A 26,506-nucleotide genomic window follows, 5' to 3' on the forward strand; every position below is an offset into this window, starting at 1 on the left:
AATAGTGCACCTTTGAAGAGCCATAATAAACCTGCAGGTTGCTGATGTGATCATAAATGCAACCCACTCCCCAGAATATATGTTGGCAATGTATGTTTCTGGAAACCACGTATAAGTTGAACCTTATTGGTTATTTATGTTGCTACTCAGGTTAAGTTTCGTATGAAAGCTGCTCAGTGGCACATCTCCCGTACGACCAAGCTGGCTTACTTCTGGTTTTAGCGCCTGGTTAACTTGGATAGAGATAAAAGGATTTTATCTTGTGGTTCATCTTGACTGGGCCGGATGATTCTAATTATGATGGTGAAGCGAGTCCTGACGCTCTTTATGCCCCGGTGCATCACGTGAAGATAAATTCACCTGGTGTGACCACTACGAAAGTCGGCTTCAAAGCCTGGCGATCCTATTGGGGGCTTGGTCAGGGTTAGAAAACACATCATGCTCGGTTTGCCACAAACGCGGCAAGAGAAGCTCCAGCTTCTCATCAAAAATATCTTCCTCTGTCTTTTGTCGCCCACAAATACAGCTGGAAACTGTCCCGAGGTCTCCGTAAAAATAGCCAGTGGTTTCAAACTTGAAAAATGTTTAAATGCAGGTTTTAAACCGCTGTCATTGGCTTTACGGCCTGGAACTCCACCACTGTCTCTGCCACCTGCCACCCAATGTGAAAATCAGTTCATGTGAACATGTTTTGTACAAATGTCCACTATGTATGTGTGGTTTGCAGAAAAAATGTAAACTGCAATCATTTTATCCTGCCAACTGTGCTGATTAATGGTATTAACTCATGAAAACAGTGCTGTGCGACAAATCCAATGTTGGATCAATGGCAAAACTTCAGGGAAACAGGGTCAAAGAAGAAAATAAGAGAGCAAAGCAACGATGAATCTTCAGTGAACGATCAACATTAAGACCACAGAGGAAGCACAACACAGTTACAGTGAGTTCTTGGAGTTCACAAGGTAAAAAGAGGAACACACATTTCACTTCAGGTACTTGAAGGTTGCCTTGGTAACGCATTCCAGGCGGCTAGTATGACTTGATGGCAAGTTGGGTTAACAGCTTGCTGGTCATAGAGGAACTCTACAAGACCACAAGCACAAAAGAACACACACACAAAGTGCATGGACAGATGACAGATGAAGCATTTGGGGAGTAGTTGATATTTGTTTGGACACAGAGCTGACAAAATGGTGGATGTTACAATGTCATGTCTTTAGAACGTGCCGTGATGGTTGCTAGCACTAACAGAATGTTCAAATAAAAACCAGTTGCCGGTGGCAGAGAATTGTATCTCTGTCTTTTGGTGGCATGTTGTACTTGAATCCATTAGTTTAGACATTTTCTGTGCCAAAAACGTGATTCTTTTTTAAATTGGCTTTATTACTTTGGTTTTCCCTAGATCAACCATTGCTCATGTTTATGCCACTGTTAAGCATGGACTTGCATCATCCCATACAGGAAACGTCCCAGCGAGTTAAAGTGAACATCAGGCTTCAGACCTTTTGAGCTAAGTCTTGACTCAGACTTGTATAATTGGTGTTCCTGAACAAAGCTCTTCTTTTCAGCCTGTACTCTTACTTTAAATATAAGTGGCACTCTTACAGGGAATACAAAGAACATGCTTCTTGAATCTGATAATTATGAACGAACCGAGGCTCTACTGAGAGGTGAAAAGAACCCCGCAGAATTCTAGGCACGCTGCTCGAGGAAACAAAAGACCATGAACACATTTCATTCATCTGACTACCTGATGAAAAATGAGACCAAATGTGTATTAGCTGCACACTGCTATTTCTCAGGGTTAGCCATCATTATTAACTCCTTTGTGATTTCATTAAAGGTCCCATGAAATTGTATGAAATGATGTGATGTGTTTCCTGTTGAAACAGAAAAGCGTAAGGTCAATCCAAAGTGTAAAGCAATTGGCGATGAATTGATGAAAAGTGGAGAGAGGAGCAGTTGAATTTGTTGCACGGCATGATTGCCGTAAACATTTGGCAGGTTTAACCAAACTGGCTAACTGAAAGGATCACCTCAGTTGACCAAGGAGGTCAGAAAACACTCGTTATATATTCTTCCATTCACGTCGTCCTTTAGCAGTGCGACGACAGTGAAAGAGTGTAACGATCCTGTGAGAGCTGTCGCTGTCTGGCTTTGATAAATCATACAATCCATATGTGCAGGTGGTGAGGATGTTCCAGACGAGCTGACTGGAGAAGGCAGAGTGTGTGTGGAGACTGCAACTCTCTCCAGTGTGCTCAGCTACATGAAAAGTAAAACTGTACTTGGTGAAATATGCACAGTATTCATTCTTTAACGCTGTTTGATTTAATCTTGGATTTCAATAATCGATTTATCCGGTCCAGTCCGGCCCTCTGTGCTGCGGTCCAGGGCAGGGAGTGCGATGTTGACACAGCACTGACTGAGGAAATACAAAGATACAAAAAAAAAATACAAAGAATTGAGTCGGCTGATATTTTTACAATGAAAGGTGTTTACGGAATAATTACTACACCTCACTGCAAGCGTAAATACAGAAGCGCAAGTATGCGACTAACACTGCTGGTTTGAATGTTTATGACAACGTGGATATATAATTAACGTCTATTTACCACCTTCATTTACCACCTCTGTGTAGAGGTGCAGCCTTGTTGTGGTCAAAATCAGTAAATCCAAACTCAAAAAAATGAGCCTTACTGTCTCTTGAATTACTTTTTTTTTATCGGTTCCACACACAGATAAAAAAAAAAACAAAAAACATTATCTTTAAAAAAAAAGAGAAAATCAATTCGTCAGAGAAAAAAAAAAGTTTTCTTATAAAAAAAAAAAATCTCTTTTCATACATGGAAAAAAAAACATTTTGAACATGGATCATCAGAAAAAAGAATTAAACCAATAAAAATGAAAAACAATACAACAGAAAGAGGTGTGTCTCAGCACAGGAGTACAGGAAGACTTGGCATGGATTTTGAGTCAGTGGATCACATTACCTGGAAGCTGTAGTCAACCAGTGTGCTTTGAATATCTCCAGCATTCGCAACCAAAAAGTATTCAGAATAATATATAGTGTGTGATGTACTTTGTAAATCAGGCAAAGTTGTGTTTAGTGTGCACAAAGAAACATGAATACTTACATATTTAAAACAAGAGTTAGTGGTGCACTTCAGCCTCCAAATGAGCCTTACAAAACAACAACATCAAAAATAATTCTCCTGCCAAAAGCACATTTTCACTTGGTTTCAGGCATGAAAATAAAATTATCCTGGGAATTATAATTTTTTTTTCCATTTGTTGATCCGAGTTAATTTTTTTCTCTCCGGAAAAGTGTTTTTCACTCAGTTGACACATAACAAATTCTCTTGAAATGTTTTTTCTTCACTCAGTTTCACACAAGAAAAAAAGAAAATCTTCAAAACAATTTAGTGTCAGTGACAGTGTCACTTGCCCCTCAAGGCTTCTGAAGCCTATAGAAGTTGATACAATGCCTCGATCGAACGATTTTGTCATTGTGGGAACCTTGCCTGAGCCTGAGAACACAATCGAATTTGATGATTTTACAAAACCCTAACAATTTTTGTATCATTTTTGGGCGTCCAGTTTCAACGTTTCTCAAATTCACACCATCTATGACGACTGGCATGGCGTGGTAAGGTTGGAAAAGATTGTGGTTATAGCAAAGAAACTATGATGTAGTTACGGAACAAAACACCTAAGTGTAGTTAAGATACGACCAATGTTACGGTTCATAAAAACGTGAATGTTAGTTATAGCTCATGTATGTCGTGCATGACAGTCAGTTGGGAAACACCCCCCCAACCAACAGGTCGACCTTGACGCCCTTACTTTTTCATCTTGCTGCATTATGGACTCACTACTTCCTGCATTGACACTCTAAGTTGGCCCTGGATTTAATCTAGCTAGAGTCCAATATAGATGTAATTCTTTGGCTTCCTGTCCTGAATTCTACTGTATAACATTTTTACCCCATGAATAGTTTCCCAGCTATTGGGCCTTCTTTGATTTTGCATGCAGGCAACGATGGTGGAGGCCTATTTTTACATACAGTTTCCGCTTTGCCCACCTCTTAATGTATCATGCATGCAGTATGACAGGTATTGCAGGATTCTTCAGCGTTTCATGGTTGCACTGCTCACCTCCGGTCACGACGCGATATTTCCACAACGTGCTATTGGAACCTACGGTAATATCCTTTGCAGGAACCAGACATCTGCACAGAAGTGAGGGGGCTCTTTGACCCAGTTCACACAGAACCCCCATCAGCATCAAATTCTCCAGAGACAGAAAGAAGCAGATGCTCAAGTATCAGGCAGAGGTGGGGTGCAATGTCCTCATCTAACATTGAGAGAGGGAGAAGGCGAGAGCGATGGGGCTATGAAAATGACTGATGGGAACACAAATGGCAGAGCTGTGATTGGGAGGAAAGGGGAGGGAGGGGGTGAAGGTAGACGAGGGACGACGCTGACAGCTGAGCGGGCCTACCTGTCCGCCCATCTCTCGTTTTTCCATCTTGATTTGCAAGTCCTCGACGGGACACTTGCCGGGGCCGCCCTGGAAAACAAGAACAGGTGTCATAAAACACCGCTGCGACTGGGATTTGCATCCATAATGACCCCACTGGAGATGCTGAGAGTATGATGTTCACAACAAAAACCTGTCAGATATGTGCCCGGAGTGGTATTCATCACCCGCTCAGCTGCAACCTCTCTGCCGTCCTATCACTTAACGATGATGGAAAACAGCTTTTTTGTCTTCTCAACACAACGTGTTGTTTATCTAAGCATTTTCCTGCAACTTTTGGTTCATTTCTGGCAGAATCAGACTTTGCATGCTTGATGACTTTGAAGACACAATTTTTTTCTTTTCATCCAGACACCTGGTTAGAACACTGGATAGGTTCTGTTGGAAGAGACGTCTCCGTGGCTGAGCGTGAGAGGGGTTCGAAGCTCAAACAATCCCAGACTGAGCTCGTCACGCGTCTGAGCCGCCCTGATACCATCAAACACGTTTTATATTTATGACCAGACATCTGGAGGGTAGTGACGAGTCCTACGGCGTGGGGAGATCACAGACTGAGTTTGAGAGCGATAGAGTCAATGAAAGAACAGGTAACAGGAGAGATGAGGTGGAATTGTTACATGTAGGAGTCTGGAATACACAGACACAGCGTGTAACGCTGGGCCGCAGTGTTTGTTCTCTCAGACAACTCCTGCTCATGGTAGCAACGTGCGCTCATTTGTACGCTCCTGCCTGAGCATCCCAGCTGTTCTGTGTTCTCATCTTGTATTGATAAAATGTTGCCCATTAGTGGGTCACATCAGAAGGGTAGCCCACTGTGCGGTAAACTAGCCGCACGCAAAATGATGTCCCGATGCTCTGCCCTCACGCTATTTTGATTTGGCGAGCCCGAGCAGCAGAATACATGTCGGCATCGTGCATAATGACGACTGCAAAACGGACTGACGCTCTTCAAAAAGTCTCCGTCTGGTCAGTTAAAAACAAGAAGCCAACAGTTGTCTCTCACTTGGCAGCCATCTGGCCTGGAATATCACATTCCCCGTCTTCATTTCCTCCCAATGAGAAAGAATCATTTGGCAGTATAATTATTTCTGAATGATGATGTTTTCTTGGAAAAAAGAGTTGGTGTAAAATCAGTCTGTCAGTCTGAAACTGTAATAAATGCATCTGCAGAGAGCCATATTAACAGCACAGTCACTGCGACCTGCTACTCTAACTCTCCCTGGTTACTGTGGCTTCCCCGCTCACTGACGCCTCTCCATACATTAATGCATGATGCGTGTATGTCAGGCCTCTGTGTGAAACATAACAGGAGTGCAATATTTGAAATTCTACCAGAGGGATGCAAAACGTTGAAACTTCATTTTTGGTTCTTATTGTTATTGATGAAACAGACCTTAGCACAGGTTGAAGAGACTGCAAACAAACTATAAAAACAACTAAACATTTGCACACAGCCTCCCTGTTAGCCCGTTGTTACCATGGTACAAGGACAAGAACGTAGTCAGAGTTGTTGTAGCACTCATTCCGGACCAAGTCATTGCCTCACCATAAGAAGCTGCACAAAAAAGCTCTGATGAACCCACTTCATGCTGGCTCCCCAGCACCCAAAATACTCCCCCCCTTGAGTTCGTGGAGACAAAACCAGAACACAGAGAGTGAATATTGGACTGGATGGATTCATCATGTCCCTAGAAGCATGACTCACGGCTGTGTAATTGTTGCTCATCGTCATGAGATGAGGATGAAGATTAAAGTCCAGGCATTAGAGCAAACTACACAGTAATGACATTCAACTTTTAAGAGTAACTCATACATATTCTGAGCTTATTTCAGCCTGAAGCAGCAGACCTGAGTGGCTTACCTTGGGTTAAGTGAATATATCAGGGCAACTATGTGAAATGCATTCTACAAAAGAAGCACATTAACGGTACACTTTACATTTCCTGCGTTTGTTTTGCAGATATTTAAGTTGAGTGGCCTTCCATTTCCCAAAGCATTCAAGTTAAAAGTTTGTTCCTGCGTGTGTGAGCTGCTGAAGGACATTTTCTACACGTCCTGCTTTTGAGGCATACATTTGGGATGTACTGTAATACACAATGGGAATGTGATGCAACAGCTGTAAATGAGTAGAACATCTGCTCAGAGATAATATACAACAGGGTCCGTCTTAAATCACCCACCTTTGCTGAGGAGACTTTGATAATTACGTTGCACGTAGACGTAGATGTTGATTTACATAAACCATTAACGTGACATGCCAAAATTGTTGTCGGAGCCACGCACAGCAAAATGACAACCTTGGTTTACAACAAGCTATTAGACTACCTGTAAAAACAGTTTCACTCCATCATTTACTCATTCAGGAAATATTGACAGAGCGAATTCAGCCGGCTGTGCTTTTCGTGATTAACTGTGTTGCTCCATGTTGACTTTACTTGTGTAAGCTAATTAAGAACACATACTGTACCACTGGGACCCGCTTCCCAAAGAGCAAAAGTAAATGTGTTTCATAATGATGTTCATGATTCAAATTATACTAAAAATCACAATGCACAGCAAAATATTTACTGAAATACGTGTTTTGAAATGAAAAACCATCTTATCTGGGGAACACCAGTGTCCCCATACAACCTCAAACCCAGGGCAGAAAAAAAAAGAAAGTTCTACTGTATAACCAAAGGCTTAGAGAGGACCCATTTACAAATATTTGACCAGGCAACACAGTGACTCCCAGAAACAGGTCGGCTTACTGCATTCTCACCATCGGCAGTTCTTATTTGAATAATGCCCATGCAGCTCATGCATACTTAGTAGATGATTGACTACTCTCCTCGTCTGACTTTGCTTGTCCCCTCTGTGGGATTAAATACACACTTTTACATAAAGCGCGCCCATGGCAAGTGCGACAGAGCCGGCTCTAACTCAAAGTGTGTCATAGTGTTTGTTTCTTGACCAGTCTGATGGCTGGTGGGATCCATAAAGGTTTTCATTAACGGCCGATCATGATCATACATCATAAGGGATGTGAGAAATGAATAGGTTCTGGTTGCCAAGTTTGAAATAAGTTAAAGATGTTTTTTATTATAACACATTACTTGAGATCAGACTTGCTATGGTGGTATTAAATGAAATACACTGAATGTTACCATATTGTATTATAATATTTTCTGATTTAGTTTATATATATATATATATATATATATATATATATATATATATATATATGAAAAAAATAGAAAAAAAATATGTATATATATATATATATATATATATATATATATATATATATATATACATATATATATTTTTTTTTTTACTTTTTTCATTTATTTATTTATTTTTAGGTAGAAAACTACTGGTGAAGAATGATTATGCTGTTACTTGAAACAAGTTGTATTTCAGTGAGAGAGGACGGTATACGGCAGTTTAAGAATGCAGTATATCATCATCTCAAAGACAGGAACTAGTAAATCACCTTTATTACAATAAAAATCCATCTTTGAATTTTGGCAAGCCCAAGACTCAATGCATCATACAATGAGACATAAGAAAGTTTTATCTACACGCTCCTTTATTTATAATGTCGTATATGAACGATGGTCATGACTGAATATGAAAAAATATCGTTTCCTTTGTGTTTGAGGCTGTTTTATAATGGTATGGCCTCGGCTCCTTTGTTTAGACTTAGAACGAGAAGTTAATGTTTGTACTGCCGCTACGCACATCGATCGCAGAACACTCATCATTTTGCTCTTTCATTACTGGCTCTATTAAAGGATGGTTTGTACGTATGGTATTTGCTCTGGATCGTGGATGTGGACATGTGGTGCCTTTTTGTTTTTTTCTGGCCTTGTCCTCATACAGCCTGACTCCAGCACTGGTGGACAAAATGAACTATCATATGTTGCAAATTTGGTGCTGTTGTTGCTGAATGTAGTCAAAATCCTGCAGCAAAACTCTGAAATCACGTGGAAAGCCGAATGCTAAAAGAGTGGAGGCTGCTCAGGCAGCAGATAAATGCTCATGGTCATGAAACAATCACATATGGCTGTGTTTGGTAGGTGTCCATATACTCTTGGCCATGTCGAGTAAGACACGTGTCTTGGTAAGCACTCTTGGCAAAGTTTGCTCCTAGACGAGGTCAAGGAGCGGTAAAACTGGCTGCGGAGAATGGGGAAATTCATGCAAAAAATTAAATCAAATTATCAATTAAATTGTGATTAACTTCTCTTAGAACATGTTTGGTCTGGGATTTCAATTTCTAATCAATTTAATCTCCCTCTCTGTGTCTGCGTCGCCGTTGCTGGCTCTCTCTTGCTTTCCCTCTGATTACAGACGGAGGCTGACTCAGAGAGTTGATTAGCCTTCCTCACCCCAGTTTGACTGTGTCGACCCTATTCTCTAATTACATTACGCTTGACACAAAGCTCACAGGGCGCGCCCTGATCTCGCATGAATTGCAAATACCCCCGCCGTACACACGGCATTTGTTTTTATATAATACCCTGAGACACTGACAACAACAGGAAGCAAAACACGCATATAAAATAAATCAAAGTTAATAATGCTGCAGGCTGTGAAAGCGCATCTCATTGGCCAAAATGTCTATTTTTCCCCCACGTTGTTATGCCATTCTATTGTAATGAAATGAATAATATATATGTGGGGCATTAAAAAAGGAGTCTAACTGAACTATAGCTGCTGCTGTGAGGAGCAGGAGTGAAAACCTTGAATTGTGGGCGATGTAAATAAAGTTCTGCGTGTGCTGAAGCTTTTACGTCTCCTCTCTTAATGTTTCCTTTTTTGTAGACTGTACAGTACAGTTCCACTGTGGGGAGCTGTGTCTCTGCGCCTGCTCTCTCCCTCCCCCTCCCCGGATCCCTTTCTGTCAGTCTGTCTTTCTCTCTGTCCGTCTCTCTCGGGCACATAGCATCATATGCGGTGGCTGTGGGCCGTTGTTGTGCATGTTAAAAGCTCAGCTGGGAAGTCAGAATCCCTTGGACTGATGCTCTGTGGCTTCAGTGTTTCACAGCTCTGTAGCTTGGACCCGACCATCTGGGTTAGGTCGGGGGGCGGGGAGAGTGTGTGTGTGTGTGTGTGTGTGTGATGTGAGTGATAGAGTGTGGGTGGCGTGCAGGCAGGCAGGCGTGTGTGCGGAGGTCTATTTGTCCGTCTGTTCCAGTGCAAGCATGCGTGTTAATTCTGTAATTTACATTCATCATGCAGAGCTATCAAAGCGAGTCTGCACTGTACAGGTGTATATGGTGGAGGTTGGGCTATGTATGTGTGCACATGTGTGTGTGTGTGTGTGTGTGTGTGGGTAATCTCTCTGTTGATCTTTATTCATATGCAATGGTCCTCTACCCTGTGGGCAGCGCTTGAATTGGGATGAAATAGATGCTGCAACTCCAAATTAGCAGCTGCACGGCATGCGGCTTTTATGGCTAAGGAGTGTTTTTGTCTAGTTTACGAAGACGGATGGCTGATTACAAGAACTGGGGCCGCAATTATGGTATCTAATTTTCAGACACACCTTTCTCCAAGAAAATTAGAACAAGTCTTGGACTTTATCGCCTTATCCCCGACATGAGCTGCGTGCGATTTGCCGTTCTCGGATGCCGGATAAACTGACCTCATCCCTTCATCAGTGTCTCCACTGAGCATAATGAAAACTGAGAGACAGAGTCTGTAAACCGTTGACTCAAATCTTCAAGAACACATTCATCAAAATCATAACAAACAACAAATAAACACATAAATGAAAGAATACATGTCATTAAGATTTAGAACAGATTTAAGCCTCTGTAGCCGGGCATTCGGTAATGTGGGATTTCAGAGATAATTGGCGGGGATTTGGGTTTAGCACTCGTCTGGCAAAACTCACAGGAAAAAGAGACTTTTGAGCCCGATAATTAAAAACAGTACTCCAGCGGTTTACCATTACACTTCCGTGTAAGTTTGGGCTAAGATTTGATAACTTCTAGTAAGGAAACCTCACATAGCTCATACAAATTCCATTTCTCCCCCCATGACGTTAGTTCAAAGTTATACATCCCATTCATCTAAAATGCATGTTTGGTGCTGTAATCTCTCATTGATAATTTATTGTTAAAATGTGATGACTAATTAACCTTTTTGGCTGTGGGCTGCTGAAAATAACAGCTTGAGTTTACCTAACCCTGCCAGGTAGTCCGATCAGTGGTGCTATATGAAAGACGCTAGCAAAGAAACACAGTACATAATAAGATCACAGCAGAAATGTTGGATATGATCACTGTGTATGACTACACATTTTTAAATGTCACAGTTACGGCTGAAAATGACAACAGAAATCAACAGGTTTTGCTGCTAACACGTATCTCTTCAATGCAACACAAACACAAGGTGTTCACCCTGAAGTCAGTGCTGTTGTTAGCAAGGATCATTTGGGACGTCATTGTTTCTCTATGGTATCGTGGACGTTCAAGCTTAATGGTGCATCATGTAGCTTAAAGAAGAAATACAGAAGCACAGAATGACAATATTTACAACATTAATAAGGTAATAATTAGAGCTGTCAAAGTTAACTTAATAACGCAACATCCTCTTAACGCCGTAAAGTTTTTAACGCGCGATTAACACTCGGCATTAAAAAAAAAAAGAAACGCGCATGGTTTGATTTATGGCCGTCGATGGCACCTGTAGTCTTGATCCAGAGGGTGGTAGAAGAATAAGAATGGGAATCAGAAGAACAAGAAGTAGGGTTGGCGTTCGGGGAAACGCGGTGGGCAGAAAAGCGAAAGTGAAAGGAAATGGAGAAAGGCCTTATGAACGGCAAATTCACTTTCAAAACACTGCCAGATGGTTCGGTCGACATGAAATGAGTTACCATTGAAGTAGGTCGACTCTCAAATATCATTTGCAAGCCAAACACATGGCAGATGCAGAGAGCCCACCCGCCAAAAGCCGACATCACCATGTTTTGATCCCATTTAGGGTGAGGGGATATTTTTTGAGCCTTTTATTTTCCTGCCTGATTTGAAGTGTTGAATAAACATTTTCATAAAGCAAGCATATTTGCCCTTTCTTATGTTGTTAAAAGTATTAAGAACAAAAAAATACATTAAAGCTCCTGTTTGTAAGATGGTACGCTTTGGGTTTCCCAACTCGTCAGATACGGACGCTTTGGGATTGTAGGTCGGGTCGGCCACCACCGGAAAGCGCCAGTATCTGACGAGTTGGGAAACCCAAAGCATCAGTTTTACCATCTTACAAACAGGAGCTTTAGGGTACATTTAGAACAGAAAAAAACGTGCCAAAAAAATTGCGATTAATCGCAAGTTAACTATGGACAAAATGCGATTAATTGCGATTAAAAAAAATTAATCGTTTGACAGCCCTAGTAATAATACAAACTCATAAGTGAATGAACAGGCTTTCCTCAGAGAGGTTGGAAAGTGAAGATGAACAAAGATAAACAGTACGACATCGTGCTTTCCTTAAGTTTGTATTCAGTCATGACAGTTTGGATGCATCAGTGAAGATTTTCTTGTGATTAGAAATTATTCCAAAAAGCTACACGGTGCACTTTAAATCTGTAGTTTTCCTGTGGAGTTTTTGACCTCTAGCAGCGCTGTGGAGCAGCTCTACATGTGTGCAGGAGGGGGACGCGATACACGTTCACGCCGATGGTCTCAGATTATCCTCTACCGGTTGCGGTAAGGCCGAGACTGTTTTCTAGTGAACATGGATACAAACGAGGCAGGTTTTCAGTGTTTATGAAGAAGCAAATGCATTGATCACATTTGTGAGACCTCAAGGATTCTCGCGATGCGCCAATGAGTTAAGCGGAATCGATGTTTGTTTCTAGGGAACGCTTTAATTTTGGTATTTTTGGTATCAATATTAAACACTCTGAATTTCTATTTTCAGGTGGCAATTTAAAACATTCTGTTCTTTTAGACTTCCCAAATGCTGCCTTTGATTCTACTCAAAAACAGAAACGGCACAAAACTAAATCAACCATTTTAATGCAAAGTTTTTCTGAATTTTTAAGTTTTCATTAATGGGGAATATTCTCGATTTAGCTGCTAATGAGATCCAATTCTTTATGGCATTTCTTTTGCGTACATACAAAACTGACTTACATGCCAGAGTCATTCATAAATAGCTGGATGCTGACATATTTGTGCTGTACACTGTGGGAGCATTATCATGTAAACAAACCGTACAGATCGGTCATCTGACAGATAGATCTACACGCACCGCATCAATCATCACTCATCAATGATACAGTCATTTATGCAGTTTCCAGCACCGTTGTGTGCACGTGCACCGACACACACGTTCACTCACTGTTCACCCACAACACATACATACAATACAACATTCCTCTCCAGTGCTCGCCTCATTATATCTAATGATCCTTACTCTACACGCCCAACAAAGAGGAACGCCATTCTGCACAGAAAGTCTTAGAGGCTACAACAAAAGACAAAAGCGTCGACTTTGTTGTGCACTTTCCTTTTTTCCCTGGCAAAAAAAAAAAAAAAAAGAAAGGGAGGGATGGAAGGAAAAAAAAATCAGGCCAGCAGCAATTAAACAGCTACATTTCAGGGTTTGTTGAAGCTGAAGAAGTGTGTTCGTGGGGGGGCAGTGGAGGAAGAGGAGGCAGGCCCCTGTTCTTCAGCCAGACAACAAAGACTCCCCACCCTCTTAAGCATTTTGAATTTTTATTTTTTTTTTTTTTGCATCTCTCCAGCCTGAAGATGCAGATCAAGACTAGGTAATTATCCTCTGATTGAGTATTCATAAGCGATTATGCTATTGTTTTGTCTTTAATGATTCAAATTACGACTAATTACCTTGCGTTAATGGATACCGAGAGTCTTTATGAGCTGTGGAGTAGTGCAATTAGGCAACTGTTTATCTAACAGCACCACGTGTAAATATTAGTCGAAGGTGTCTATGTATAGTTAATGTAAGCGTGTCCATTTGTCTTACTCATCGTCTGCGCGAGTTTGATGGATGTCTGAGAAAAAAAAAGTCTGGCTCTGTATTAAGGAAACTAATTCCATTAGCAGCCCACATGAGTAATGCAGCCGCATAAATAGAAAGAAAAGCTCACGGAGGTTTTGTACATTTTTAAAGTTTTAAGAGTCCTAGAAAATGTAAAACCTTTACTTTTTAAAAAGCCCCCCCAGGAATCATTAAAGGCACAAATTAAGTTGCTTCCGAGTTTATCTAATAAGTTGCCAAGATCATTTATTTCCTTGTTCCTTCCGAGTACAAATCGGTTGCCTGACTTGAATCGCTCTATTCCCTTTTTTTTATTTATTTTTTTTCCTGATGGTTGTCTCATCTGTCAAAAAGCCTCTTGCAGACTCCAGTGAATCATGTCGCAATTTGCTGCTGGCACTTTCATCATTAAAACTTTTGTAGCGCCCTACGATCCTACAACTTTCCCCAGATTAGACTTTCTTGAGTGTGTGAATAGAAAATTAGCTCAGTAACAACAGAACAAGAGACAAGGCAGGGCTATTACTCTGAAGGCGCCACAGCCAAACAAAAAAAAAAAAAAAAACCCTAATGCTAGAATACAAAAAAATCCCTCTGACGGGTGAGAAATTAAAAGAGGACATTTCAGCCTGTATAGTGCAGCTAAATTAATTAACGATGGGGCCAGAATTAGCCGTTACTGTTCTGTTCTGCATACAGATTGTGCTGTTTCAGCCGTGTAGGCTTTATCTTCTGATGGTGGCGTAAATCTCCTGGGGGACACAAGTTGATTTAAGGTTGTCCCATCTCTCATTTTCCCGCTTTATATCGTGAGTTCAGCATTTAAAGCAGCCAATCACAAGGCTAGATTGGTGTACGGTGCAGATAAATATAAAGGTATGTGCACTACATTGCGTATGGAAAATAAACCAGACAGAGGAACATCCCATCCTCCTCCCACCCACAGTTAAAGCCAAAGGAGCAATAAGATCTACTGTATCACCAACTTATTATTACGAGAATCTGTGGACATCAATAAACATTTTCTCGTATTGGGTTTTTGTCCCTCTAGTGGTCTTGAAAAATCAAGGGAAAAAAAATAGACGGAAAAAAAAACATGTTTTCCATCTGTGTTCATTACAATGCAGTGAAGTCCTCCCTCGTAATGGAGGTCATGCAGAAGACTGAAGAGCTCAGAACTGTAAACTGCACCGCAATTCCATGCAGGCTCATTAAAAATAGATAAATATATGTTCACATATTGTGAATTGTTTTGTACCGTTTAATGGGAGTTCAGTGCCTTCACTGCTTGTATTAACAAGGGACATTATATACAATAAAAGCAGCCTATTGTTATTTTGATTTGTTGTCTCACTGTGTTCATTCAGTAGCTGGGTCATTTTTCATCCAGTTAGATTCAGTGTTGTGATTCATATGCAGCGAGTTTATATATATATATACATATTTGTTCCACCAGTTATTTTCCTCACTTCATGTTATCAGAAGTGTTTAGTGAACGGGAGGACCTGGTTCACTTTTTTAGTGTCATCTTTCAGAAGCAAACATAACAACATTGAGTATGTGGGACGTAAGAATGTAGGTGAAACCCACTTTAAACTGATCTAATGCTTTTTAAATATTCTGTTTTTGCTCTGTGAGAAACACATCAGAATCTTCCCTGTGTCCCAGTTAGGCTCGAGCACTCCAAAACTGATGCAAGTAAGAGCTTGCAGCTTCTGTAACTATAGTCGTGTTTGATCCAGTACATTTGTACCTTTAAAATAAAGAAATTACATTACAAAAATTCTACAAAATGACTTAACTCATCTGAAGTACTAGTGACTAATGCTAGAGACTGGGTTGGTGTGCCATTAAAAAAGATTATTCACAAAACACAGCAAGTCACACTGACCTTCCATGTTTATAACCTGACTTTAATACCGGGGTGTGGAGGCGATGCTGGTGGAGTTATGGGCAACAAGGCTGGCAAGCCAGTGACCGAGGTTTGATGCAGCATCTCAACATTTGTTGGTGTTAAACCACTGGATATCATTGAGGAGACCACAGGAGAAAGTCAATAATAATCCAGCTGTGATTGTTCAAGACGTAACGTGACGTTTCTAACCCTAACCACGTGTTTTTGTGCCTTAACATAACCAGAGCATTACCACAGTGAAAACTGAACCTGAAGAAAGAAAGTCACAACACTTATCCTGGCGAGTGGGTTGACATTCATAATATTGCTTACTTTGCATGTTGTGACCCCGAATCATGTCACATCCTGTAGAGGACAGACGTTGGTCAACCTGGTACTGTACCATACCAAACCCTTAAATAGACCAGCTGGACCACGTATTAGTGTTTGGTATCAAAACCACTTGGTTAAATAAAAAAAGAAAAAGAAAAGAAAATTTCTCCTGGGAGAAAAAACGTGTGACTGATGCACCTAACCCTGCCTTCCTCCTCACTGTGAGGACTTTCTGACCCTTTTGTCATGTTCGACCTATTTGCCCTCTGCTGGTACAGCACCTTTGTACGCAGGTGTGTAATTTTTCCCAGGCAACTGTGACACCCACATGCTGTCCTCTAGTGGATCAGTGGGTCTATTACATGGTGTGACATAGCACTGGGCTGGATGATAGACATTTTTTGTACCACTTAGACGTAGGTAGCTTTCGCTGTCGCTATCAATATAATTGCATTTAAGCGTTGCTGGCGATAATCTGAAATTGTAGTATCTCTGCGTCAATGTGACGCAGCGCCTCGGTTGATCAGGTATTTAATCATTAGTTTAGCCAAAGCCAACGTTCTCATCTTCCAATTTCACTATAATCAGTGTCTAAAACAGTTTCTACACAATTGTTTCTCTCGACATCTGACATTTATGATAATTAGATATACATTCAAAATGCAATTTATATGAATGATTTCACATTATAGCAACTCATGTTACATAATAAAAAAAACTTTTCGAAATCACTATACAAATGATATTTTCTATTAATATCCTATTTTCAATTCTTTTGTGTCTTGCGGGTAATAACCATGTGCAGCAGAAATGCCCTGCATTGGCCCTGCCTGAACTCAACAACATCTCTCTTTACTGATATTTATGACTGATATCACTTATTATGTTACACTATATCTCGCCACAATATCCTGTTTCAACAGAATGCAAGATCCCCCCTCTGTGGCTTCATTGTTACTTAAGTGGGTAAGTTTATTAGATCCCCAGTCTGAAACTTTTTGTATTCCCCAAAGTACATTTACTTTGGAAGCCAGCACCAGTGTGTGTGTGTGTGTGTGTGTGCTGGTATTTCTTTATGACTGCTTGCATCCAGATCCTGAAGGGAAAAAAAACAATCCTTCAGGGCGTCTCTGTTTCCCCCCAGTGCAGGCATAACAGACGTGAAATGCAAAGGAAACGCTTAAAATAAACACATGTAAGCTTTCCTCACATGCCTCTTCAGGTAACCATGACAATGATGATTAATTTGCCAAGGGAAGTCTGTCTTTTCGCACGTTGAATGGCTTCTGCCCGCTTTTCGCTCGTACAGCAATTGAGGGCTGTCCATGAATAAGTCAGTAGCACAAGTCTCTCTGTCTCTTGTGCAGCTATTTCTTCTTCTCCTTTTTTTTTGTTCCTCTCCACACTGCCCACAGTAAGCTCTGCAGCAGCAGCAGCAGCCGTCTCAGAGGATGAAAACGTAGGGCTGAGCAGTCCCTTCCACATCTTTCAGCGCTCCACGCGGGCTAAATTACACGTCATTGCAGCCCAATTTCATCACAGCCACTTGTTTTGTCTCCTTTTGATTTGTTTATTTGCCAGGGTGTTATAGCCTTACGCAAAACAATATGAATTTTGCAGAGGGGCCACATTGCTTCCAATGCTTTCCCACAACATTTGAAGATGGCAGCCTTTTTTTTTTTTTTTTTCTCTCTTTTTGTCACTTGTGCTGCTGAAGACCATCTTTTTCAAGGGTATGGCATCTTTGTGCTGCTATTTATAGACAAAGTGTGCACACCATTGGGAGAAGTAGGTGTGTTTTAGCATGAGTGTGTGGTTTGGGGGCCGGCTTGATACTCGAAGTGATGGGTCATTTAATATAGAAACAGATGGAGGAGAATAACAAGAGACCAGTAATTTTCTATTCTAAGTAAATACACTTAATACCCAGTTGTGTTTAGTTAAACATTACACTCAGTTAGGAATCCAACTGTCACTTCGCTATTATGGTAAACACTGGTATCACTCCTGGTTTGACAAATTAGCTGTTTTCTGCCAACAGTGGATTGACAGCTGGGTGGATGCTGCACAGAACGACCTGTTCAAGTTCCCCACCAAACGTTCCCCTCTCCGAATTGCAGATATAGCTCAGTCACTCACGTGTTGAGCGTCTGCTTGTCCTTATTATCCTCCAAGAATGCCACCCTGCCTGCTGGCCCTTATTTGCACTGCATTGTTTGGATGCTTTTTCAAAAAAAAAAAAAAAAAGAAAAGAAAGAAAGAAAAAAAAAAAAGGCTGCATGTGCTAGTTGAAGAATGTGACACATGGTGCCTAATGGCATGCATCAATGACATGCCAGCAGGAGAGCGAGAGGCTTCCTTCCTTCCTGCCAAGCTTCGCTAAAGTTGGAGTCTCACCCCAAACAACAGACCAGGATAAGTCCTCAGATAGGGATTAGAATGAGAGTGAATCACAATGGGGGGAAACACGAATAAACAAACACTTTCTGTTGGATTTGGTTTGGACTTTGTTGGACACACAGGCAAAAAAAACAAAACACATGCAAATACCCGCGCTTGCACGTTCACACTCGCACACGCCATTTCATGCACTCTACCCAACATGTGTGTGAGGTGATGGGACTCACCGAAGCTGAAATGTTTATGAATGTGCAGGGTTTATGTATTCCCATTGTTTTGTTTGTGGAAAACTGGCAAATTGGCAAACCTGAAGGTATTCTACGGAATCTGCCGGCTGTATAATAACACAGAAAAGGCTCAACATTTTCTCCACATAATCATTGTGGTGGGAAACAGTGCATGCTTGATTGACAGAGCTTGTTAGAGGGCTCTTATTTTTCCAATCAGCAAAGTAATTATAAAGGCAGCCTCTTGGGTTCCCCCCCATGTAATCTGGTCACAGTGGCTAGATCACCCCCTGATAGGAGAGTGATTGCCGAACTCCCTCGGATACGCGGGCTATAAGCTTGCTAGCGCTCGCCCTGCTGTCTTCATTAATGGAAATATCCCAAATGTTCGAAAACATGTCCGTACAGTCGGCTCTGTATACACAGTAAATCATTTTGCTACTAACAAGCTACAGGAGGCCGGGAAATAATGTAAACATCTTATGGAAAATAATAATCCCTGAGATAACATATTAACAAACACTGCCACACAGGAGGGTCTTGTTATGGTAAATACCAATTACTGTGGCAGCATTTGTCATCTATGAAGAAGAGATCAGACTGTCAGTCCTGTGATTCTGGTTTCCAAAAGAACAGGAAATAACAGGATTGCTACCTTAAATAACCTTCTATTGTAGCTTCCTTGGCTAGGCGACCAACATTATTTTATGCATATGAAGCTGAACAAAGCTAAGTTACGGACACTTGGTGTGGAAACCTGGCACAGGGATGTATGTCGGTAGTAACAGGAGATAGTTTCTTCTCCAGGGTGAGAAAGATGGAGGTTCATGTCAGCGCAACAGTGGGAAATAGCAGCAGCTACAGTGTTGAGCTAACACGCAACTGCTAATAAACAACGATGTCATCATCCATCACAATGTTTTACTGTAGACATCATCATATCAGACTAAGATCGGTTCACTCACCCCTAATGACAGTAAGAACAGTAAGAACAGCAAGGATGTGCACGTCGCCCGGATCGGCGTCACCGGGGCCCCACCCTGGAGCCAGGCCTGGGGTTGGGGCTCGCAGGCGAGCGCCTGGTGGCCGGGTCTTTGCCCACGGGACCCGGCCGGGCGCAGCCCGAACGAGCAACGTGGGTCCGCCCTCCCGTGGGCTCACCACTCGCGGGAGGGTTCAGAAGGGGCCGGTGCAGTGGGATATGGGTGGCAGTCGTGGGCGGGGGCCCCGGCGGCCCAATCCCCGGATGGTGACTCTAGCCATGGGGACATGGAATGTCACCTCGCTGGGGGGGAAAGAGCCAGAGCTGGTGCGGGAGGTTGAGCGGTATCGGCTAGAAATAGTCGGGCTCACCTCCACGCACAGTCTGGGGTCTGGAACCCAACTCCTTGAGAGAGGCTGGACTCTCTTCTACTCTGGAGTTGCCCGCGGTGAGAGGCGGCGAGCTGGTGTGGGCTTGCTTATAGCCCCCCAGCTCAGCCGCCATGTGTTGGAGTTCTCCCTGGTGAACGAGAGGGTCGTTTCCCTGCGCCTTCGGGTCAGGGATAGGACTCTCACCGTTGTCTCGGCTTATGGGCCGAACAGTGGTGCAGAGTACCCGGCCTTCTTGGAGTCCCTGGGAGGGGTACTGGAGAGTGCTCCAACCGGGGACTCCGTCGTTCTCCTGGGGGACTTCAACGCCCACGTGGGCGACGACAGTGTTACCTGGAGGGGTGTGATTGGGAGGAACGGCCTCCCCGATCTGAACCCGAGTGGTGTTATGTTACTGGACTTCTGTGCTAGTCATGGTTTGTCCATAACGAACACCATGTTCAAGCATAAGGGTGTCCATATGTGCACGTGGCACCAGAACACCCTAGGCCGGAGATCAATGATCGACTTTGTGGTCGTGTCATCTGACCTCCGGCCGTATGTCTTGGACACTCGGGTGAAGAGAGGGGCTGAGCTGTCAACTGATCACCACCTGGTGGTGAGTTGGATCCGCTGGCGGGGGAGGAAGCCGGACAGACCTGGCAGACCCAAACGTATTGTGAGGGTCTGCTGGGAACGTCTGGCAGAACCCTCTGCCAGGGAGATCTTTATCTCCCACCTCCGGGAGAGCTTTGACCAGTTCCCGAGGGAGGCTGGGGACATTGAGTCCGAATGGACCATGTTCTCCACTTCCATTGTTGACGCGGCTGTCCGGAGCTGTGGCCGTAAGGTCTCCGGTGCCTGTCGCGGCGGCAATCCCCGAACCCGGTGGTGGACACCGGAAGTAAGGGTTGCTGTCAAGCTGAAGAAGGAGTCCTACCGAGCCTGGCTGGCCCGGGGGACTCCTGAGGCAGCTGACGGGTACAGGCAGGCCAAGCGTGCGGCAGCACGGGCAGTCTCGGAAGCAAAAACTCGGGTCTGGGAAGAGTTCGGGGAGGCCATGGAGGAGGACTACCGGTCGGCCTCGAAGAAATTCTGGCAAACCATTCGGCGCCTCAGGAGGGGGAAGCAGTCCTCCACCGACACTGTTTACAGTGGGGGTGGGGAGCTGTTGACCTCGACTGGGGACATCGTCGGGCGGTGGAAGGAATACTTCGAGGATCTCCTCAATCCCACTGACACGCCTTCCATAGAGGAAGCAGAGGCTGGGGACTCAGAGGTTGACCCATCCATCACCCAAGCCGAAGTCACTGAGGTAGTCCGGAAGCTCCTCAGTGGCAAAGCACCGGGGGTGGATGAGATCCGCCCTGAGTACCTCAAGTCTCTGGATGTTGTGGGGCTGTCTTGGTTGACACGTCTCTGCAGCATCGCGTGGCAGTCGGGGACAGTGCCTCTGGACTGGCAGACCGGGGTGGTGGTCCCCCTATTTAAAAAGGGGGACCGGAGGGTGTGTTCCAACTATCGGGGGATCACACTCCTCAGCCTCCCTGGGAAAGTCTATTCAGGGGTACTGGAGAGGAGAATTCGGCCGATAGTCGAACCTCGGATTCAGGAGGAACAATGCGGTTTTCGTCCTGGCCGTGGAACACTGGACCAGCTTTAAACCCTCCGCAGGGTGCTCGAGGGTTCATGGGAGTTTGCCCAACCAGTCCACATGTGTTTTGTGGACTTGGAGAAGGCATTCGACCGGAGGCCCTCTGTTAAGGGCTGTACGGTCCCCGTACGACCGGAGCAGGAGCTTGGTTCGCATTGCCGGCAGTAAGTCAGACCTGTTCCCAGTGCATGTTGGACTCCGGCAGGGCTGCCCTTTGTCACCGGTTCTGTTCATTATTTTTATGGACAGAATTTCTAGGCGCAGCCATGGGCCGGAGGGGATCTGGTTCGGGAGCCACTGGATCTCATCTCTGCTTTTCGCAGATGATGTGGTCTTGTTGGCTCCTTCGAGCCAGGACCTCCAGCATGTCCTGGGGCGGTTTGCAGCCGAGTGTGAAGCGGCTGGGATGAGAATCAGCACCTCCAAATCTGAGGCCATAGTTCTCGACCGGAAAAAGGTGGCTTGCTCCCTCCAGGTGGGAGGAGAGTTCCTGCCTCAAGTGGAGGAGTTTAAGTATCTTGGGGTCTTGTTCACGAGTGAGGGAAGGATGGAGCGTGAGATTGACAGCGGGATCGGTGCAGCGGCCGCAGTAATGCGGTCGTTGTATCGGTCTGTCGTGGTGAAGAGAGAGCTGAGCCGAAAGGCGAAGCTCTCGATTTACCAGTCAATCTACGTTCCGACCCTCACCTATAGCCATGAACTTTGGGTCATGACCGAAAGAATAAGATCCCGGATACAAGCGGCCGAAATGAGTTTCCTCCGCAGGGTGGCAGGGCGCTCCCTTAGAGATAGGGTGAAGAGCTCTGTCACCCGGGAGGAGCTCGGAGTAGAGCCGCTGCTCCTCCACATCGAGAGGAGCCAGCTGAGGTGGCTTGGGCATCTGTTTCGGATGCCCCCGGGACGCCTCCCTCGGGAGGTGTTCCTGGCATGTCCCGCCGGGAGGAGACCCCGAGGAAGACCCAGGACACGCTGGTGTGACTGTGTCACCCAGCTGGCCTGGGAACGCCTTGGGATCCTCCCGGAAGAGCTGGAGGCAGTGTCCGGGGAGAAGGAAGTCTGGGTGTCCCTGCTCAGGCAGCTGCCCCCGCGACGCGGCCCCGGATAAGCGGACGAAAATGGATGGATGGATCATCATATGCGAATACAGCAGACATTGCCCAACCCTATGTACATAAAGTTACATTTAAAGCAACTATTATTTATTCAGTTAATAGTAAGTGTTATAAATACTGTCTCGGAAGAAATCATTCCCTTTTTGATTTCATGTGGTGTTGTTATGTGGTGTTGTTATGGAGGAGTAGCAAAAGAGCCAACTGCCAACTGACCGACGTCACACAGACGACACTGGATCTCCGGGAAGCAGTGAGGCCCAAAAACACACTTCCAATTGACGCTTCCGGATATCTTTGAGATTGCCACTTCAACCAAAACGTAAAAATTACGTGTTACGGTTTTTATGTGCCAGGCTTCTTCTTTGCTCTAATCAAGCCATTTCCTGGCTCTCTAATCCACTCACACTCAACAAGAAAGCAAGTAAGTGTATTTCCAATAGCACCTTTGTATTGACTTGGTTTTTTTAATGAGTTTTGGGGAAGCTCTGAAAGCTTAACTTTGCAAGCTACAAATTACTTAAAGATGGAAGAAGTTGAACTATAGCAAAGCTTTCCTAAACCACAACAAAAACACCAAGAAATAGAGCTATTGAGCTATCAGCAAGCTACTGTAAAATGGATTTAACGAGGTTACAAAAATCATTTTAGGCAGTCTAGCCCTCTTTGCAAGGCCCATAGAGACAGGTCCCTATCTTAATGAATGGGGAGAGAGCCAGAACTTCACTTTCACCGGGGCATAACAAAATACTTCATATATTTGATGACTTTAAATATGGTTTAAAACACTGTCTTTCTACAGGCCGCACTTCTACTGCGCATGTGCACAACACTGACTTATTTTACGGCTCAATCCAGGGTGCCTTGACACGACGCAACACTAGTTTGCTTTTCATCTTTCCAGCTAATTTTACGATTGTCTGAATGATGATTGATAATACGTTTGAGTTGCCTTTGATTGCCCTTTTTGATCTAATATCAACTAGTTAACATTCAACATCATCAGCTAGGCTGACATTTTTCCTGACACAGCATCCGGTCACCCAGCAGAGAAGATACTCAGAAGGGTTTCCACCAGCATGCACGGCTTATACATTTAGATGCATTCATCATAATATGAGTTGTGATATGGTGTGAAGCGTGGAGGATAGCTTTCTCAGTGGCAGTGAGATTGGTGTGTGGGGGGGGGGGGAGCTGAGCTATGGGGAGCCAAATTGTCACGTTTGTAGTGGTAATGCTGACCAAAGCAAACCGATGGCACAGCCTGTTAAGGCTGAGGTGCTGCAGCCTTTTTAAGATGCTGGAAACGTTCAGGCCGCTGCAAATACTCGACTGATCATAATGCATCTAGGAAACCCGCGTTTTTAAAACTGCTGTCACAAGCTGCGAGAATCAGACCTCACTGTGTTTTGAAGGTGCAAGGTGTCTGACAGGCGAGAAGTCAGATGTGTTTTTAATTCGATGTGGGAGAGGTATGGCAGCGCAGTTCCTGACTCAGGATGTGGCCAAATGGATGAATACTGCTTTTTGTTCTACAGCTGATCAGTATGCTGGAGAGACGGGCCTTCAGAGCATTTTTAAAAGGCTATTGTGTCACCTCCGTGCTCGTCTTCTCATCACTGATGGAGTACCGATGATGCGTTGAGAGTGTAAGCCCCCTTAAGCTGCAGTGATTGGACCTATCACGCTCTGCAAAATACACGAGGTGATACCCATAATACTAATCTTCGTCGCCACCTTTAATGACACCACTCACTTAGCCACAGGTCTATTGTCGAAAGCCGCGTCTCCGCTCCGAAAATGGAAAAAACATTGATTTCCCCAGTCTTTCAAATTGGACAGAATCCCCACAAAACACACTGACACAATTCACTCGCTGTTTCGCTGTTGACCCGGGAAGCGGCGGAGTCAGACAAATGAGGCCATGGTTATCAATTCTCCATGCTGAGTTCAGAGGCAAAAAAACAACAGCGAGGCTGTGTGATATTGATGCACGCGTCACGGCGTCGGGAGGGTCCGCGACGATAAACATTGAAATTCTCACAGATACATCAAAGCTGGGGTGTAATGAAGCCCTGTATCTTTAGGGCATGGGGACACATACTGTATGCCTCTAATGTGATATTTCCCATTTCAGCGTGAGCCATTCAAATCATATTTCATCAGCGACACCTCCTGCATTCTGCCCGAGTCCGGCCAACTCCCAGGGGCCGATGTTTGCACAGCAGCAGTCCACGCTGAGAGCAACACAGGTTGTTCTGCTCGACAACGTACACACACACACACACACACACACACAAACCTAAGCGCTGACGCTGTACTTAGGGCGATCATTTGATCCCTTCAGGATGTATGGAAATTAAAGAGGTTCATAGGTTGTTGTAGCAATTACCAAGGACCTACAGTTGCTTTTTTTTTTGTTTTTTTCTCGAAGTGGCTTCCGAGCAGCGAAATGGATTCTAAACACATTGGCCTTTCTCCACGCTCACCGGCCTATGGTAAATTATGTCCCGAGGAAGTGTTTTAATAACAGTTTTTTGCCGAGTTTACACCACGCTGCATAAGAAGCAGCGAGATGAATAAGTACCCCACCACCTGGGTTCTGGGTCATTCTGGTTAATAGGGTGTGATATAGTCACTGTATGACTGCAATAGTGGGTTCTGGTGGGAGGAGAGCCAGGTTACTGATTACTCCTCCAAACAGTTCAGCCTGTTTCATTATTCCGGTGGAGGAGCTCTCAGAAGTACAATGCAAATATCATCTGAATCCATGAAAGGACATTTCATTAGGCATGGTAATTTCTGAAAATGTGTTTGGAAAGCTTTTGTTATGTTAATTTATATTCATAACACTTAATCGCTGCTACTGTACATTTTGATTAAATTACTCTCTCCTGTCTATTGAAAAATAGATATGTTTCTCCACAGCACTGCTTTTTTTCCACATCCCATTATTTATTAAGTGCAGTGAGAAGTACTTGAGTACAACTTTGAGGTAATTGTAAGTATTTTCAAATATCTGCTACTTTATACTCAACTACATTTATTTCAAAACTTTGGTAACTGGTTACTTTGCAGATTGTGTGCTGTATCAGAGCACAAAGTAGAGCAATTTTAAATAACCCCCCCCCCCAAAAAAAAAAAATTAAACAAACAAACATTGATTCTGATCCCAAAAATTCTGAAAGTTGGAACCCATAATTTGCCAAGCTGATAACCCCAAGTACAAAGTGTATACATATGCATATGTACATATCCTTTATATATTTTTACTTGTACTTTAAGTAATTTTCTGGCGATAGATGTACTTTAGTACATTTCATATCAGAGTGACTTTCAACTTTTACCAAAGCTGTACTTTAATGCAATATCTTTATATTTAGGTCTGACTTTTGGGCACACCTTACAAAACTGACTAACCGTTGACTCCACTACATTTGGGAGGCAAATATTATAATGTATTAGTATGATTTTCTGAAATTTGTACTTCCTAAAATACTAAAGATAATAACACAATTAAAAAATAAATAGGTGATCAGAACACCAGTTCGTGCAGGTTTTGCTCTCCTCAGTTTTTTCACTTTCATCTTAAAAAATTATATAACAAAAAAATAAAAAATAAAAACACAATAATAACAGTAACAATAATTGTTTTCTGGAAAAAAAGTAAATTCATTGACTTGTGTGTTTCGTTCATTAAAGGTTATGTGTTAATAGGATTTGTATGGCATTGACAGCTTTTGTCCTCTTTCCTCTCTCATACAAAACGTTTTATTTCTAGTTACAGTCTTCTGAAGACTGCCGTCTTCTGTCTCCATTAGGCAGTTATATAAAGAAAACAACTCTGTATTATTCAGATTTATTTTTTTTCTTTACCAAACCTGCTCCCTCTGCTGTAATTTCTGTGATGGTGGGAGGGCTAGTGCAGACGGAATGGTGTAACTCGTTGTGTATGTTCTTTTCAAAATGATTACCATCAACTACCTTCCTATGATGCATA

The 26,506-nt window shown here is 43.3% G+C and overlaps 1 protein-coding gene across 1 annotated transcript in view; it reads right to left on the reverse strand.

Moving 5' to 3' along the window:
* Positions 1 to 1,029: 1,029 nt before the first annotated feature.
* LOC115591587 (regulator of G-protein signaling 13-like) overlaps positions 1,030 to 26,506 on the reverse strand; it is a 27,593-nt gene continuing 2,116 nt past the window's right edge. Inside the window, exons 5-6 of the mRNA XM_030433718.1 lie at positions 4,504 to 4,572; positions 1,030 to 1,083 (exon numbers count right to left, since the gene is read on the reverse strand). Of these exons, the coding sequence (XP_030289578.1) occupies positions 1,030 to 1,083; positions 4,504 to 4,572 (123 nt within the window). The remainder of the gene's footprint in view (positions 1,084 to 4,503; positions 4,573 to 26,506) is intronic.

The sequence above is a fragment of the Sparus aurata genome, chromosome 11 (assembly GCF_900880675.1).
Source record: "Sparus aurata chromosome 11, fSpaAur1.1, whole genome shotgun sequence".
Taxonomy (NCBI): domain Eukaryota; kingdom Metazoa; phylum Chordata; class Actinopteri; order Spariformes; family Sparidae; genus Sparus; species Sparus aurata.